Source organism: Salvelinus sp. IW2-2015, linkage group LG9 (assembly GCF_002910315.2).
Source record: "Salvelinus sp. IW2-2015 linkage group LG9, ASM291031v2, whole genome shotgun sequence".
Classification (NCBI taxonomy): domain Eukaryota; kingdom Metazoa; phylum Chordata; class Actinopteri; order Salmoniformes; family Salmonidae; genus Salvelinus; species Salvelinus sp. IW2-2015.
This window is the reverse complement of record NC_036849.1, coordinates 7,982,801-7,997,881: the sequence shown is the minus strand read 5'-3', so window position 1 is coordinate 7,997,881 and position 15,081 is coordinate 7,982,801. Positions and strand designations below refer to the sequence as shown.

Below are 15,081 nucleotides of genomic sequence, written 5' to 3'. Positions count from 1 at the left end.
TGCCCATGCCATAACACCACCGCCACCATGGGGCACTCTGTTCGCAACGTTGACATCAGCAAACCGCTCGCCCACACGACGCCATACACGTGGTCTGCGGTTGTGACGCCAGTTGGACGTACTGCTAAATTCTATAAAACTACATTGGAGGCGGCTTATGGTAGAGCAATTAACATTGAATTATCTGGCAACAGCTCTGGTGGACATTCCTCCAGTCAGCATGCCAATTGCACGCTCCCTCAAACCTTGAGACATCTATGGCATTGTGTTGTGTGACAAAACTGCACATTTTAGAGTGGCCTTTTATTGTCCCCAGCACAAGTTGCACCTGTGTAATAATCATGCTGTTTAATCAGATTCTTTATAATGCCACACCTGTCAGGTGGATGGATTATCTTAACAAAGGAGAAATGCTCACGAACAGCGATGTAAACAAATTTGTGTATATCATTTGAGAGAAATAAGCCTTTTGTGCGTATGGAAAATTTCTGTGATCTTTTATTTCAGCTCATGAAACATGGGACCAACACTTTACATGTTGCATTGATGTTTTTGTTCAGTGTATTTCCCTTTTGTTAATTGTCTATTTCACTTGCTTTGGCAATGTAAATGTATGCTTCCCATGCCAATAAAGCCCTTCCAATTGAATTGAAATTGAGAGGGAGAGAGCGAGAGAGCGAGAGAGAGCATCACCAAATCTCAAATGGAACTGTTTCCCTCTGCAAATTTTCTACCAAGGGGAAGTCTTTCAGGGTTCTTTGCCATCTCTTTCTGCCAAACACAAACAGTAGCTACAGTACTGCAGAGTATTCGCCAACTATACAGTATTCGCCAATGTCTTTTTAGTGTGAATAAAACCACTTTCTAGCTGTACACAGAGGGACATAACAAGTGGGAAAAGATCAGAGCTACAGTATAGTCCTTGTTTTACCTTCAGCATGCTAGCAAATACCATAGACGTCTAGCAATTGTGACAGCTAGACAACCTCATCATGCAGTACAAGGAGGGATAGATAACTTTAAACAACACCTGTATTAAACAACAGATAGAATGGAAGAATACGAATGCTAAAATCATACTGTACATTAAATTGAACCAAAATGATAATATGTACTGTACGTTGAATGTGATGCTGCACTGCTATAACCTTACTGTACTGGACTGTTACTGCAGAGTATACATTTCATATTTTGACATGATAAGTCAGTGTTAGGTCATGTCGGCTTCTTGTTGCAGTGAGCAGCAGCCCTCTGTTAAGGACAGCAGTGATTAACCTCTCCTGTTTCTCCTCTCCTCTGCTGTGTAAATATATATCAAGTCAGGTTAATATGATAAACCAGCATCCCACCATCCTCTGTAAATCTAACCCTGATAGGGCGCATGCTATCTGAACCGTGTGAATGTGTGGATTTGTATCAATCTGGCCAATGTCTGTCACAGGGGTGTGTGTGTGTGTGTGTGTGTGTGTGCACGTGGGTGCGCACATGACTGTGTGTGTGTGTGTGTGTGCATGTGTGTGTACAGGGGAGGTGGAAGGAAGGCTTCACTTTTGTTATCTCTCCTTTCAAACTACTGACCTCTCTTGTAGTAAATGGATTGAGGCCCCATTCTAAATCAACACCGACTATTTAACACAATGAAGGAACTAATTCTTCCCATTTAACTCAACATTTGCAATAAGATGACTTGTACCCTAATGGTTTCTAATGAATTGTTCTCTCCTTTTCTCTCTTCCCTTCCCCTCCTGCTTATGTGAAAAGCATAGGCCTGCACAGTGCATAGTGGTGCACTACATATGTAATAGGGCAGAATTTGGGATACAGACATATTCAGGACAGTCAGCGGATTCTACCCATTTTATCTAATGCATAATGTTAATTTCAAACCCTTAATTACCTTTAAATGAAAATTGGCTTAGCAGCTAGATGGATTGTGAGTAGGCAGGCATCAAACCACCGAGCATGTCCAGGGGTACCTCCCAAATGGCGCACTATTCCCTATGATAGTGCACTACTTTTGAAAAAAGGAGAATAGGGTGTCATTCATGTGTTGGAGATGTGATGTGACCACGGCCAGCAGGCCAGCAGTTCAGAGTTTACTGCAGGTTCAGGTAGTTTCTCTCCTCTGGAGTAACGCCGCTTCTGATTCCTACTGAAATCCACCTGGAGAATAACACTAATACCTATCCCTTTGTGTCAAGTCTACCTTCTCTAGTTCTCTGAGTACTGGACTGATAAAATGTACATGAGGTGTAGGGTGAAGTGAGGTCGTTGTTTGACTAATTTCTGTGGCTTGACATGCTTGGCAGAAGACAGTTCAGTGGTAGTGTTTTAGCCGCCAGTAATAACATTACGTTTCTCTATTGAGTGATGAAGGCATCGGTCATTCATTTATCACAGAGAGAGAAAGGAAGGGGGAGAGAGGGAAGTGTCCTCATCATTCACCTTCAGTGGTATGTCTTGACAGGTACAAAGTTGAATAGTGGATGAATCCAGTTTAGTGACACTGCATAAGGCCAATGTAAACACGCTCAAAGAACTCCAAAGTTGTGTTAATTGTTTCTTACACATTTGTGTTTCTTGTCAGTGTGCGTGTGCATGCGCGTCCATGCATATGTGTGCGTTCGTGTGTGTTTGTGTGTGAAAGAGAGTGTGCTACTCTGACATGGTTTGCTTAATGTGGTCTAATGTGGTGTGTGTAATGAGAACCAGGGGTATTCACTCCTTTGTAGAAGTAGCAGCATCTCTGTCTTCTTCCCACGCTGTGTGTCCTCTGCTTCAGCACCTGACGAGACCACATTACACTCTCTTTATCAGACACACGGCCCAATCACACACACCCACTCTCATCTCCAGACCCCACCAGTTGTACTGTACATTCTCTCTATAGAACTGGGTCTAGGGAGATAATGTAACCATATTGAATATTGTAACGGCTCAAACCACAAAGTCCCTGGTTTGAATTGACTGGATGGGTTCTGAGAAACCTAAGCTTAATCTGGGCCTGTATGTAGTGTGAAGTTACGGTCGTGTGTGGTACAGCATTCAAATTAATATGTAACTCTAGCCATCTTGCTTCAAAGGATTGACATTGACCATGTCTCGCTCTCACTTTTTATAGTACGCATAGTACATGATAAGATTCTTTCTTTGCATTTTTATACAGCTAAAATCCCATTGAGATCCAAAATCTCCTTTTCAAGGACACCTGTCCCATGTTACATGTGTAGTTTTATTCCGGAGCGTTTTTTGTTCCCCACGATGAGATCAGGGAGGGGACTGTCGATCTGACTCCGTCCGTTAGTACATTCGTACATTTGTACGTTCATTCATCACACGCGATATCTCAGACAGCGCTGGCCCGATTTTTATGAAACGTGGGTGACTGATGCGTCCTGCCATAGAGATCTTTCATTTACAAAATTACACTGATTGGCCAAATGGTGGCACTTAAACAAGCGATTGAAAATGCAAACTTTGAAAGGTCAAGCCCTAACCCCGTTTGACCAAAAGTCATGAAATGTGGTACATATGTCCTTCTCCTAATAAAATAAACAAATTTGCCCCTGCCAACCATAAGGTCCACCATAAGGGATTTTCCACCATTTTGAATTTTGTAAAAAAAAAAAAAAATTACAATGCTACTCCTCTGGCACCGAATGGCCGATCTACACGAAACTTGATATGTGGCATCTATGGACAAAGGTCTCTCAATGCAATACTTTCCAGATTAGTACCTAAAACAACATGGCCACTATTGAACAATAAACATTCATTCAGGCTTGGTCTGGCACATAAATGTATATATATCAGTCAAGGATATTCGTATTGTAACAAAATTTGGTACACATGTTGCAAACACTGTCAAGACTCAACATTTGCAAGAGCACATGGTGGCGCTATAACAGTCACATGTTTATAGCTCTTGATCTGTTTGACTCAGAGTGCTGAAATTTGGCATACATGCTTAGGGATATGAGTCTAGCTAACCCACACGATATCTCAGACACCACTGGCCTGATTTTGAAAAAACTTGGGTGAATAATGCGTCTTGCCAAAGAGATCCGCCATTTAAAAAATGACAGTGATTGGCCCAAGGGAGGCGCTGCATCATTTGTGGGGGACGACATGTTTCTGTTGCCTTATTTCTTTTACGGCAGAGACTTAAATGAATAGAGCGACCTGGCCATTATGTTTTATTGGTACCATAGTGACATGGACATGGACCAAATCAGCACACTTAATCAGGACTCACAGTTTCCCAGGAGCAGCTCACTATAGTATCTCCCCTGCTGCTGAGCCTACACAACCAACATGTCTATCTGGAAGAGAGAGAGAGTGAGAGACAGAGAGACGCTGACCGGCTGCAGTTGATAGTCCTCCTCTCCCATTTACCCTGGCTGCAATCTAGACCCCACAGACAGACAGAAGGAGAGAGGAATAGAGGGATCTCTTACTTTCCTCCTTTCCTATTTTCATCCTTTCATTGGTGGAGCATGCCATTGTAGTTAGCGCCTAATTACTCTACGGCTGAGACGTTCCAAATATTCCCCTGGTGGTAATATTCTTCTGCCTGAATGAGTCATTATGTTGTTTGGCAGACTGAAACAGACTGAAACAGACTGAAACAGCAGCCCTTCACTGTCTGAACACTATACGACTCATGTTCTACCCATCCCCACACACAAGCACACGCACTAAGGGCACCCCCCCCCCCCCCCATCACTTCCCATCCCTCTCCATCCACTCTGTCAGTTCGTTTCCACGACGACCCTCCCCACTGTGGCATGACAGGTTGTTCAGCAGCCTATGAGGCACTGATTTGCCTTACTGTCTGTACGACTGTAGGCATCCCTTTGTAGCTAGGGGTATAGTACCCCTCTCATACCCCATCTAACACCTTTTTATCTAAAGTATACCACCAGTATATCATAGCTCTCTCTCCCTCCCTCCCTATTTACATTCCATCACACCCCTACTGTTGCGTCTTTCACTTATTACCTTTCTTTCTTTGTTACCTTCTCCTGCTATCGCTTTCTGACCCCTCCACTCACAATATTTGTGCATAGTATATAAACACACATACACAAACGAAGGCCCGCACACACGGCCATGCATGCACGCACGCACGTGCACACACATACAAAAACACACAAATTCAGACAGACAGACACACAGACTGGTATGTGTAATCATCTTTGCTGTCTTTTTGCTTGGGTGTGTGCCAGCTGGTGTGTGTTAGAGTCAAGGACAGGAGTAGAGGACAAATAGGCTGGAGGGAGGGAGGGAGGGAGGGAGGGAGGGGTTATAGAGCGTAGAGGTGGCTAGCTGGATTCTGCTCTTAGCTCTGTTTACTGTGTAGTGTGGTGTCTGTCTGGACAAGGAGACTGGGAGAGAGAGACTATGGAAATATAGGCTCCTCTACTAACTTACTGCACAGGCTGCTTCCAAAATGGCACCCTATAGCCTATTCAGTGCACTACTTATTGGCCCTGGTCAAAAGAAATCCACTGAAAAAGTATTTGCCTCCTGAGTTTCTCTATATTTGCATATTTTTTGACACTGAATGTTATCAGATCTTCAACCAAAATCTAATATTAGATAAAGGCAACCTGAGTGAACAAATAACACAACGTGTTTACTTATCTCATTTATTTAATTAGCAAAGTTATGCAACACCCAATGCCCCTGTGTGAAAAGTAATTGCCCCCTCCCTCTTTGCCCCCTCCCTGGTTGTCACCTTTAGCTGCAATGACTACAACCAAACGCTTCCTGTAATTGTTGATCAGTCTCTCACATCGCTGTGAAGGGATTTTGACATCTCAATTCGATTTAGGTCTGGACTTTGACTAGGCCATTCCAAAACTTTAGATGTGTAGCTTTTCAGCCATTCTGATATAGACCTGATTGTGTGTTTTGGATCATTGTCTTGCTGCATGACCCAGCTGCACTTCAGCTCACAGACGGATGGCCTGACATTCTCCTGTAGAATTCTCTGATACGGAAGCAGAATTCATGGTTCCTTCAATGATGGCAAGTCATCCAGGTGCTTTCAGCCAGTCTACATCAGAATGGCTGAAAAGCTACACATCTAAAGTTTTGGAATGGCCTAGTCAAAGTCCAGACCTAAATCGAATTGAGATGTTGTAGCAGGACCTGAAACGAGCAGTTCATGCTCGAAAACCCACAAATGTCGCTGAGTTAAAGCAGTTCTGCATGGAAGAGTGGGCCAAGATTCCTCCACAGCGATGTGAGACTGATCAACAACTACAGGAAGCGTTTGGTTGTAGTCATTGCAGCTAAAGGTGACAACCAGGGAGGGGGCAAAGAGGGAGGGGGCAATTACTTTTCACACAGGGGCATTAGGTGTTCCATAACTTTGTTTATTAAATAAATGAAATAAATATACATGTTTGTTATTTGTTTACTCAGGTTCCCTTTGTCTAATATTACGTTTTGGTTGAAGATCTGATAACATTCAGTGTCAAAAATATGCAAAACCAGAGAAAATCAGAAAGGGGGCAAACAGTTTTTCTCAGCGCTGTATAGGGAACAGGGTAACATTTGAGAAGCAGACTCGAACGAGCCCATAGAGCCACATTCATCACATACCATATTTTCTATTAGACCCAGTCGTTCATGATCTGGACTTTTTCTGTTAAGGATGATTGGCGTATTGATAACACCTGAATTATTCAACACTATAAGCATATTTAACGGTTTGGATACCATCAAATTGAATTCATTTCATTACTACTGTAGCTAATCTTTTTAAGCGTTTTCGAATGGTGTTGCGAGCATTTACGGCGTAAATCCGTAACATATACACACATTACATGTTGTTCTGATAATAGCAATGAAAGATGTAGCAACATTTTCTCACTGTATCTAAAGCAAAGTCCTGCTAAACTAAGCTAAGCCAGGGTTAGCTAACTGTCATAATGGCTGCAGGTCTTACGCAGATCTTACTGTCCTCCATCATGAATGAAAGGTTGTTGGTATTTGTGAGCTTTGCTAAGGTGAGCTCTGCTCTTCACATTGGAGTGTGCTTGCCTTGCAGCCCCCAGTCTGAGCCTGCAACGAGTTTATTAACAGAAATGCGACAATGCATTTCAGTAATGGATTGTTTGTTTGGTTGCGTAAGCCTTCATAACTGTGTAGGGCAGTCCGGGCACTCTGTCTCTCTCTTCCTTTAATGCAGTTAGCCATAATGAATGCATTTCCAAATTCAAATTTTATTTTGCTCATCCTAGCGTATTGATTGGTTGAAAAATGCCCCTTGAACTTGACCTCTCCCGTGTTGCTCAATGCCAATAACGCTGTCGTCTTCTCCTCTCCCTGCCAGCCAGCCCGCCTCTCCTCTCCGCGGAGAAAAATATCGATAGCTGTGTTTGGCATCTTTGGGATGCTCAAGATGACTGAATGTGTTTAGATAAAAGACAAGCTTGTTGGCGGCACCAGGTTTTCATTGCGCAAATGTACTATTATTTGATAGATTTGATTGAAGTGAAATTAAAGACAGAGGGTCTTGGCTAAAGCCTGTCAGTCATTTGTATTTTGAATGCATTATATAAACAGAGTGTACAGTATGGCACACCTTGAAAGTACATTAAAAAAAATGCACACAAATGCTGGTTTGAGAAAGCTTCCCCTCAATGCCATACACCAGGGGTCTCCAATTACCCCCAGTCAAGGGCCTGGTTGGGGAGCCGGGAAAAAGTTATAAATAATCTGTACACTGCAAATTGATCGAAAGAATACCAAACAGATATAGTATTTGACAAAAAACAGAATCATTTCACTCCTGGATTACATTGGTATATGTTCACATATGCTTCTGTATTTATGCGTGGGAATATTTGGTAACAGATTTATTGAATTTAAATCACTTTGAGCTGAGTTCCTAATGATTTTACAGTTCTTTGTGTCCAACGACGGAAAATTATGTAAACATTTTTATTTTTTTTAAGAAACTTTTGGGTTTTGTTTTGCTCAGAAAACTTGGAGGCCAAATAAAAATCACCCTCAGGCCGAATTTGGCCTATTGGGGAACCCTTCCAAACACTTTTATTTTTCATTGTCACATCAGTGTCTGTGTGCTGGGACCTCATGTTCAAACTGCAGCGGGAGACAGTATTGTTACATGTACTCGCCTCTCTGAATAGCTCTAATTTATTCTGCTATTCTCCTCCTGCTGCTCCTCTCTGTGCAGTTTTGATATGAATCGTAACTGGACAATACTTGTCACCCAGAGTGCTCTGCCATGCTCTCATACAGCCCTCTTATCAGTGGATCTGACAGTTGTTTCTGGTGATGAGGAGGGGAATGGCACAATGATGAAATACAAAATCACTTGAACAGGGACTTCAGGGCCACTACAAGAGACTTTCCATAGACAATTATTCCTCACTGAGCCGACACTCAAGGTGTAATCTGGGATCTGTACTAAAGAGAGAGAAAGACAGAGCTGGAGATATCCACTCAGCCCACTCCAGGTTCACTGTACAGCCGATGCACACAGATAACAGGACTAGAAAGTGTAAGGAGGCTAGAAATGGCCACAACAACTGTGTTACTATCAGTCAGTCAGTTTTACAATAACCTAAGATTCAAATGTGGGAGAAAAAAACATTTTGAAGAGGTGGAACTATTTTAGAAAAGGTCAATAGAGATATTATTTTCTGTAATCCTGATTATTGAATCAAAATAAATCAATCAATTGAAACAAATATAAAATGCCAGTGTATAGTACGTGTATTGTTAACACCTGTGCTTTTCAAGCAGCAGACAGACAGACACTGAAATGAAAGACTTCTTCTTTCTCAGGCTTACTCTGAGACTGGTCATTAGTGTTAGAATCACCGCCGTTAAAGTTTGATGACATAAATGAGCAGAAAGATGAACATGGATTATTAAACAGACCATCATGAAAACTTAAAACTCGTGAAAGATGTTAGAAAGGAAACTAATTAAAACAAATGTTTCAGCCTCCGTCTTCATCAGGATGACTTATTAAGTATCCAGACGGTCTGTGGGTGAATACTACGACATGTGATCAGAAGAGCTTTCATTAGCCGTGGTCAGTAAATTATTTAATGGACTTTCAGTTTCCACTGTGAAAACATTTGGGGAGTATGTAGACTGAAGGACACGGAAGGAGAATTGATTTAATCTATAAAGGAATTGGTATTTTAATAAAATTAAATAAAAAAATAAACACTCTTAAAACCATACATTTCAGAATAGTTTTTATGTTTGAAATGCCTGAAGGGTTTGGGTGTGAATTTTGAAACATTGTAAATGTACTGTAATTTAATCGTTTTTTTACAAATTGACATTGGATTTCCATTTTTGATATAAGATTTCCAATGAAATATAGATCATATTGGTATTATATTATTTGTTATATATGAAAAGACTTTAAGCACACACTATAATACAGACACAAGAGCCATATAGAAATCTAATAAGAACTGCTTTTGACATGCACACTTGATTTCAGTGTATCTATTTCAGCACAAAATGGTTCATCATCAAGGACAAAATGGTACACAACATGCTATTCTCACTATCACATGCAGCACATTGAGGTGAATGTGAATAAAGCAGACAGGATTATATGACTGGATCCATAGTGACTGCTGTTTCCAAGGTTGTTGGCAGTTGATATGTGGGAGACAGTATAAGAATGGCATTGTTATTCTGAGGACACTGAGCTAATTCACTAGCCACAGCTAGCGGACCGAAGGAAATTCTCCCTTTTGTTAGTCTAGACGTAACTATGGGATCATCCTGGCTGATTAAAACGCACTGGTGGCCATGGCAAACTGGAGGCGAGAGAGAGAGAGAGAGAGATTGGTGTTGATGTTGTTGTGTGTGGGTGTGTTGGTGTGCGTGTGGTGTTGTGGTGTATGCTGTGTGTGGGTGTTGTGGTGGTGGGTGTGGTTTTGTTGTGTTTGTTGAGAAAGACAGAGAACACAGAGAGAGAGACTAAAATAACCGTTTTGGGCCCATTGTGTGTAGTTTGTGTTTGTCTTTGTGCTGGATTAATACAAGTTTACCATTGTAGCGGTTAACGGTTCACTAAGGAAGTGGTTACACACAGTGTCCACAGTTTCCACACCACAGTGAGGCTCCTCATAGTGAGGCCTTTGACAGCCTGATGAATTAGGCCTGACAAGAACCAAAATGGCTGTCCTCCGTGCCAGCTGCCAGTTGAGCATTTACACTCTGTTAATTGAATTGGCAATTTGTGTAACAGTACCTGCCCCAGAGTCTTTGGTGGTGCCGGAGCTGCCATTTAGCCCTGCTCTAATCCAGAAACTAGGGAATAAGAACACTAAGCTTCACAAGAAATTACTGCAGATTTAAAATGACAGTCGGGGCCCCTGTTGCCAATTTTCCATTAAATGAGAAATAAATTAACAATAGCAATAATGTTGACTTATAAAACTGAAAGTTAAATTGACTTTCAAATAGCACTGCGGTTTAGAAATTGCCACTGTACTGAGAATCAAATTGCAGTATATTGCAATCTTGAAACCAAATGCTGTTTGTGACATGGTTGTATTAAACAGCCGACATTAAACATTGAGAGTGGTAAATGGAAACTGATATTTTCACATCATAAAGCTGCATTAGTTTAAATTAAGGAGGGTTTTCACCCTGATTTGCATGCACACACAGTTAGTTAGAATTTGGATTCTGAGTTAATACTGTTTTTGCCAATCCACAAGAGAGAACGTTTAATAATGTTCAGTACCTCAGGAGCAATGTCAGTTGTTATTGGTCAGATTTAAATATGTAGCTAGTGCAAAGTCTATCAGATTTTGTTTGTTTTTATTACAACAAATGATAGAAGCAGAGACTTTTCAAGCGAAGGTTAGGTTATACTGTGCTATGCATTACTTATTATCTGAGTGTGATTTGAATGCCGTTTTCCATAATGACATTTTCTTCTTACCTGGTGTATAGTGCATTAATATATTGTTAATATACTTAATACTTGTTAGTCAGCCCTTAAAAATAAAAATAAAACATTTAAGTACATTAGCACAGGTGTCAAAGTGATGTTTTTACAGTCACGCTACCATTTTATGAGTCTCCTTAACGATATTGAAATGGGGGGAAAGTAATATCAAAATCACCCTCGTTAAGCTGCATTTATAAATCGGAAAAATATGATGGGTTAGTGTTAGCCCCTAACGTAATAGAATCACAGTCTCCAGCTGTTTTATATCTTTATTAATCAGTCTACTGTGTGGATTGGGCCAAATTTAGATTCGATTGCCTCCACAATATTTGGTCTCCTGGACTGAGTGTCTAACAAAGTGTGTGTGTGTACGTTCGTGCGTGCGTGTGTGCGCGTGCGTGTGTGTGTGTGTGTGTGTGTGCGTGTGTGAGTGAGACAGGGACAGTCAGACACAGTAGTCGGAAGTTGATTGGCCATCTGCACCCAAGGCGCTGCTCTGAATTGCTAATGTGTGTGTTATTAAGAACTGTGAAGGAGCTGTTGGCAGGAAGAGGTGCTTCAAGGTGGCCACAATCCTTCACCAGTGGTGCCAGTTTAACATTTCAACTTCTTTATTATAAAATATTAACCACGTATAGTTTCCCGTTTTCAAAAGATCCCCAAGGTCAAGGAATTTTCCGCATATAAAGCAATCTGTCACTTACTTCCATGCCAGGGCTCTTTTAGCAGGGAAAGAGCCCTGTCTGACTGTGTGATGATGAGGGCCATTGTAGGAGAGAAATAATGATTCCCTCCACTGTGTCGGCCAGGATATAAAAGATGATAATTGAAGTTGGTCAAGTGTGCTTTGATCTGTGATATTTCTGCTCTGTTCTACATGAACTGCCTGTTGGAGCTAACGTATGGCCGGGTGTGTGTCTGAGTGCTGGGTAGTGGTTCTGTGCTGGGTCACAGTGTGTGTGTGATGTGCGTGTGTGCGTGTGTGTGTGTGTGTGTGTGTGTGTGTGTGTGTGTGTGTGTGTGTGTGTGTGTGTGTGTGTGTGTGTGTGTGTGTGTGTGTGTGTGTGTGTGTGTGTGTGTGTGTGTGTGTGTGTGTGTGTGTGTGTGTGTGTGTGTGTGTGTGAGGCCACACAGGCCAGCATAGTGCATCTGAGGTGGACTGGGTTCTAGCTCCCTCTGCTGTCTCTATGTGTCAGGGCTCTCTGCTGGAACTGTTTGTTTGGGGTTGCCCTGACTCCGCCTCATGCCTTGTTTGTATCCTCCCCAACCAATGGCGGAGTACTGTGTGTGTGTGTGTGTGTTTGTGTGTGTGTCCAGGACTGGTCCTGCAGGTGTTGTCTATCCAGTGCATGTTGTTTGGCATGGGCCCCGCTCCTCAGGGAGGGGAAAGGGCTAACTGCTTACAGCATTACTGGAGGGGGATGTGTGTTTACCATGCTTGGCCTGGAACAGGGAATACAGTGAAGGACAGAGGCCCCTCATTGTGCAGTCTGTGCCCCCTCCCGTCCACCCGGGGCCTGGCCTCTGACTCTAACCCGTTCCCCTGGCTTCTTCCCAGAGGAGGCCCTGTTTGCTCCTGCTCTTTGAGAGTCTTTAAAGGCCATTCAATGCTTTTATTACATCATTAATTGCACTTAATTCAGCAACATTACCCCAATGCCTGGCTAAACTCTGAAAATTAAGTACAGAGCATTTGTTATAAAATTCACCATAATGAGCTCTGGTGGGAGTTTGAAAGTTACCGCAGGCCATTTTTACCAGTAACGGGTAGCATGGTGCCTCTCCCTACTTTTAAGTTGGGAGTATAGAGAAAATACCCCAAGGGCACAGTCTCTGGTTAGTCTGCTATGCAGCAGAATCAATCGCATGATATAATCCCTCATTTAGAAACAAGCCTTTGTACCAGCCAGCGAATCATTGAATATGCAAGCTAGCTGCACTCGATAATGGCATTGTACTGTACGAGTTCTGCCCTTTGATGAGCATCGCTACAGCACTTATTACTGTAGAGTTATCATAGTGGGCGCTTGATGTCAATGATGTCAGCTGTTTATCATTACAGCTGTTGGTTCTCACTGCCGTAGCGAACGTATTGTTCGTAAGGTATTGGTGTGTGCCTTTGTGTTGTGTGTGTGTTAACATGCAACTGCATTTATGTACTGTGTCTGTCTGTCTGTCTAGCTACATGTTTATGTATTGCCTAGTAATGTATGTGCATACAAAGCCCAGCAGCCTTATACCCGCCCAGTGTGTGTGTGTGTGTGTTGTGTGTGTGGTGTGTGTGTGGTGGTGTGTGTGTGTGTGTGTGTGTGTGTGTGTGTGTGTGTGTGTGTGTGTGTGTGGTGTGTGTGTGGTGTGTGTGTGTGTGTGTGTGTGTGTGTGTGTGTGTGTGTGTGATCTGTGTGTTTCACCCAGTGGTGTGTGTTGTCTCACCATGGCTCTGTCTGTTGTGTTGTGTTGTGTGTGTACAGCTATAGGAGTACAGCGAAGGAGGACTCCCAGTGCAGTAGCCTCAGAGATCTTCGAGCCACACCTCGGGAGCCACATATTGCAGGTAGGATGATATGAGATCGCACCATACCACAGAACACCTGTCCTGTCCTGTCCCACAGGCACCACCACCCTGTTTGACAAGCCTGGTATTAACGTTATTGTACAGTTACGAGGGGTGCAAAATTCTGGTAATCTTCCCCAAATTCCAAGAGTTTCCAGAAATTGTGGTTGGAGGATTCCCAGATATCCTTCTTATTCACTCCTGATTCCCGAAATATTCCAACTGCTATTTCTGGAAAACCATAATTTTGTTACCATAATTTTGCAACCCTAGTTATGTACTGTATCTGTTTGTCTGTCTGTCAAGCAACTCCCCACACTATTCACATGGGTTATTACTGACATCTAGTGATACCTTAACCACCAAAGCAATTGACATTAAGGAAACGATTTTGTCTAAAACGACTTACGATAGCTAGTATGTGATTCCTGCAAAGACCTTGGCATTGCTGGCATCATGCTCTTACCAACTGAGCCCCACAGTAGAGGTTGACAGGGGAGTGTTAATTCATTCCTTTCCCGTCTTGTCCAGAATTTCCCCCCCCACGTACTGTCTCGATCCTGCAACAGTTCTATAACCCTGACAACTTTCCTGTCCTGTCCCGATAAAATGCAAACCCGCGCAGAAATCAGAAATAACTTCATCCGTTAGCTTCCTGCTCCCTACACTCTGCTGCTTGTGAGTTTCCATAGTAACGGCCCCGTTTTGGGTTGCATGCTCATTTTTCACTAGACAAGAGAGAGAACTGTTAGCTAGCTACTGTTTGTTGCCTGCCCAGGTCTTATATCTATTTTTATAAATAGTGATTGAAGACCGAAGAACGCATGTTATTGTTGGGAGAAGGTGAATTTCACTCCTGTTCCTGCAGGAATCCCACGGGACCCTGCAAGACCCGTGGGAATCCTGTTACTGTGTCAACCTCTACCACACAGGACCAAAGCTGCGGCATTGTTCAAGCCTTCTAGCATTATTGCATTAATGCTCTGCCTTGATTCTTGAACATACAACCAATGTTCCCTCTATTTTTGGTGTGCACCGAGCAAATTTCAGATCTGCTGAGCACAAACTTGATGGCTGTGAAAATTCTGTGCAACTTCCGGCCCACGTTTCTGTAAACACTGAGGCTGTACCCGCTTTAAAGTGGCAATATGTAACTTTTGGGTCGACCCGACCAAATTCACATAGAAATGTGAGTTATAGATCTATCATTCTACCTAAAAATAAGTCTAAGAAGCGGTAGATCTGTTCTATGTACGCTATTTCTATGGTTCCCGTTCTTAAGTTTTGTTTTTGTGTCTTTTACTTTCGGTTTTGTACCAAAATATATTTCACGGCAGTTTAACTTGTACAATGATTATCTATACTGGACTAGCGTATTTTTTGTCACATAAACTGAAGCGAAACTGCAACCAGGAAATGGCGGAGCGATTTCTGCATAGTGTAACTTTAAGTTACAGTTTTAACAGTGGCCAAGTAGGCTACTGTGGCTATTTGTTCATATTGTAGGACCTACCAGCGTGGCCTACCATAAAAAAAAATAGAAAAATGTATCCCT

At 42.4% G+C, this 15,081-nt stretch overlaps 1 protein-coding gene across 1 annotated transcript in view; it reads left to right on the top strand.

Annotated features, from left to right (window-relative positions):
* The window catches only part of LOC111968986 (neuronal PAS domain-containing protein 3-like), a 160,797-nt gene that overhangs the window by 138,605 nt on the left and 7,111 nt on the right, over positions 1-15,081 (top strand). The window contains exon 5 of the mRNA XM_070445274.1: positions 13,444-13,526. Within this exon, the coding sequence (XP_070301375.1) occupies positions 13,444-13,526 (83 nt within the window). The remainder of the gene's footprint in view (positions 1-13,443; positions 13,527-15,081) is intronic.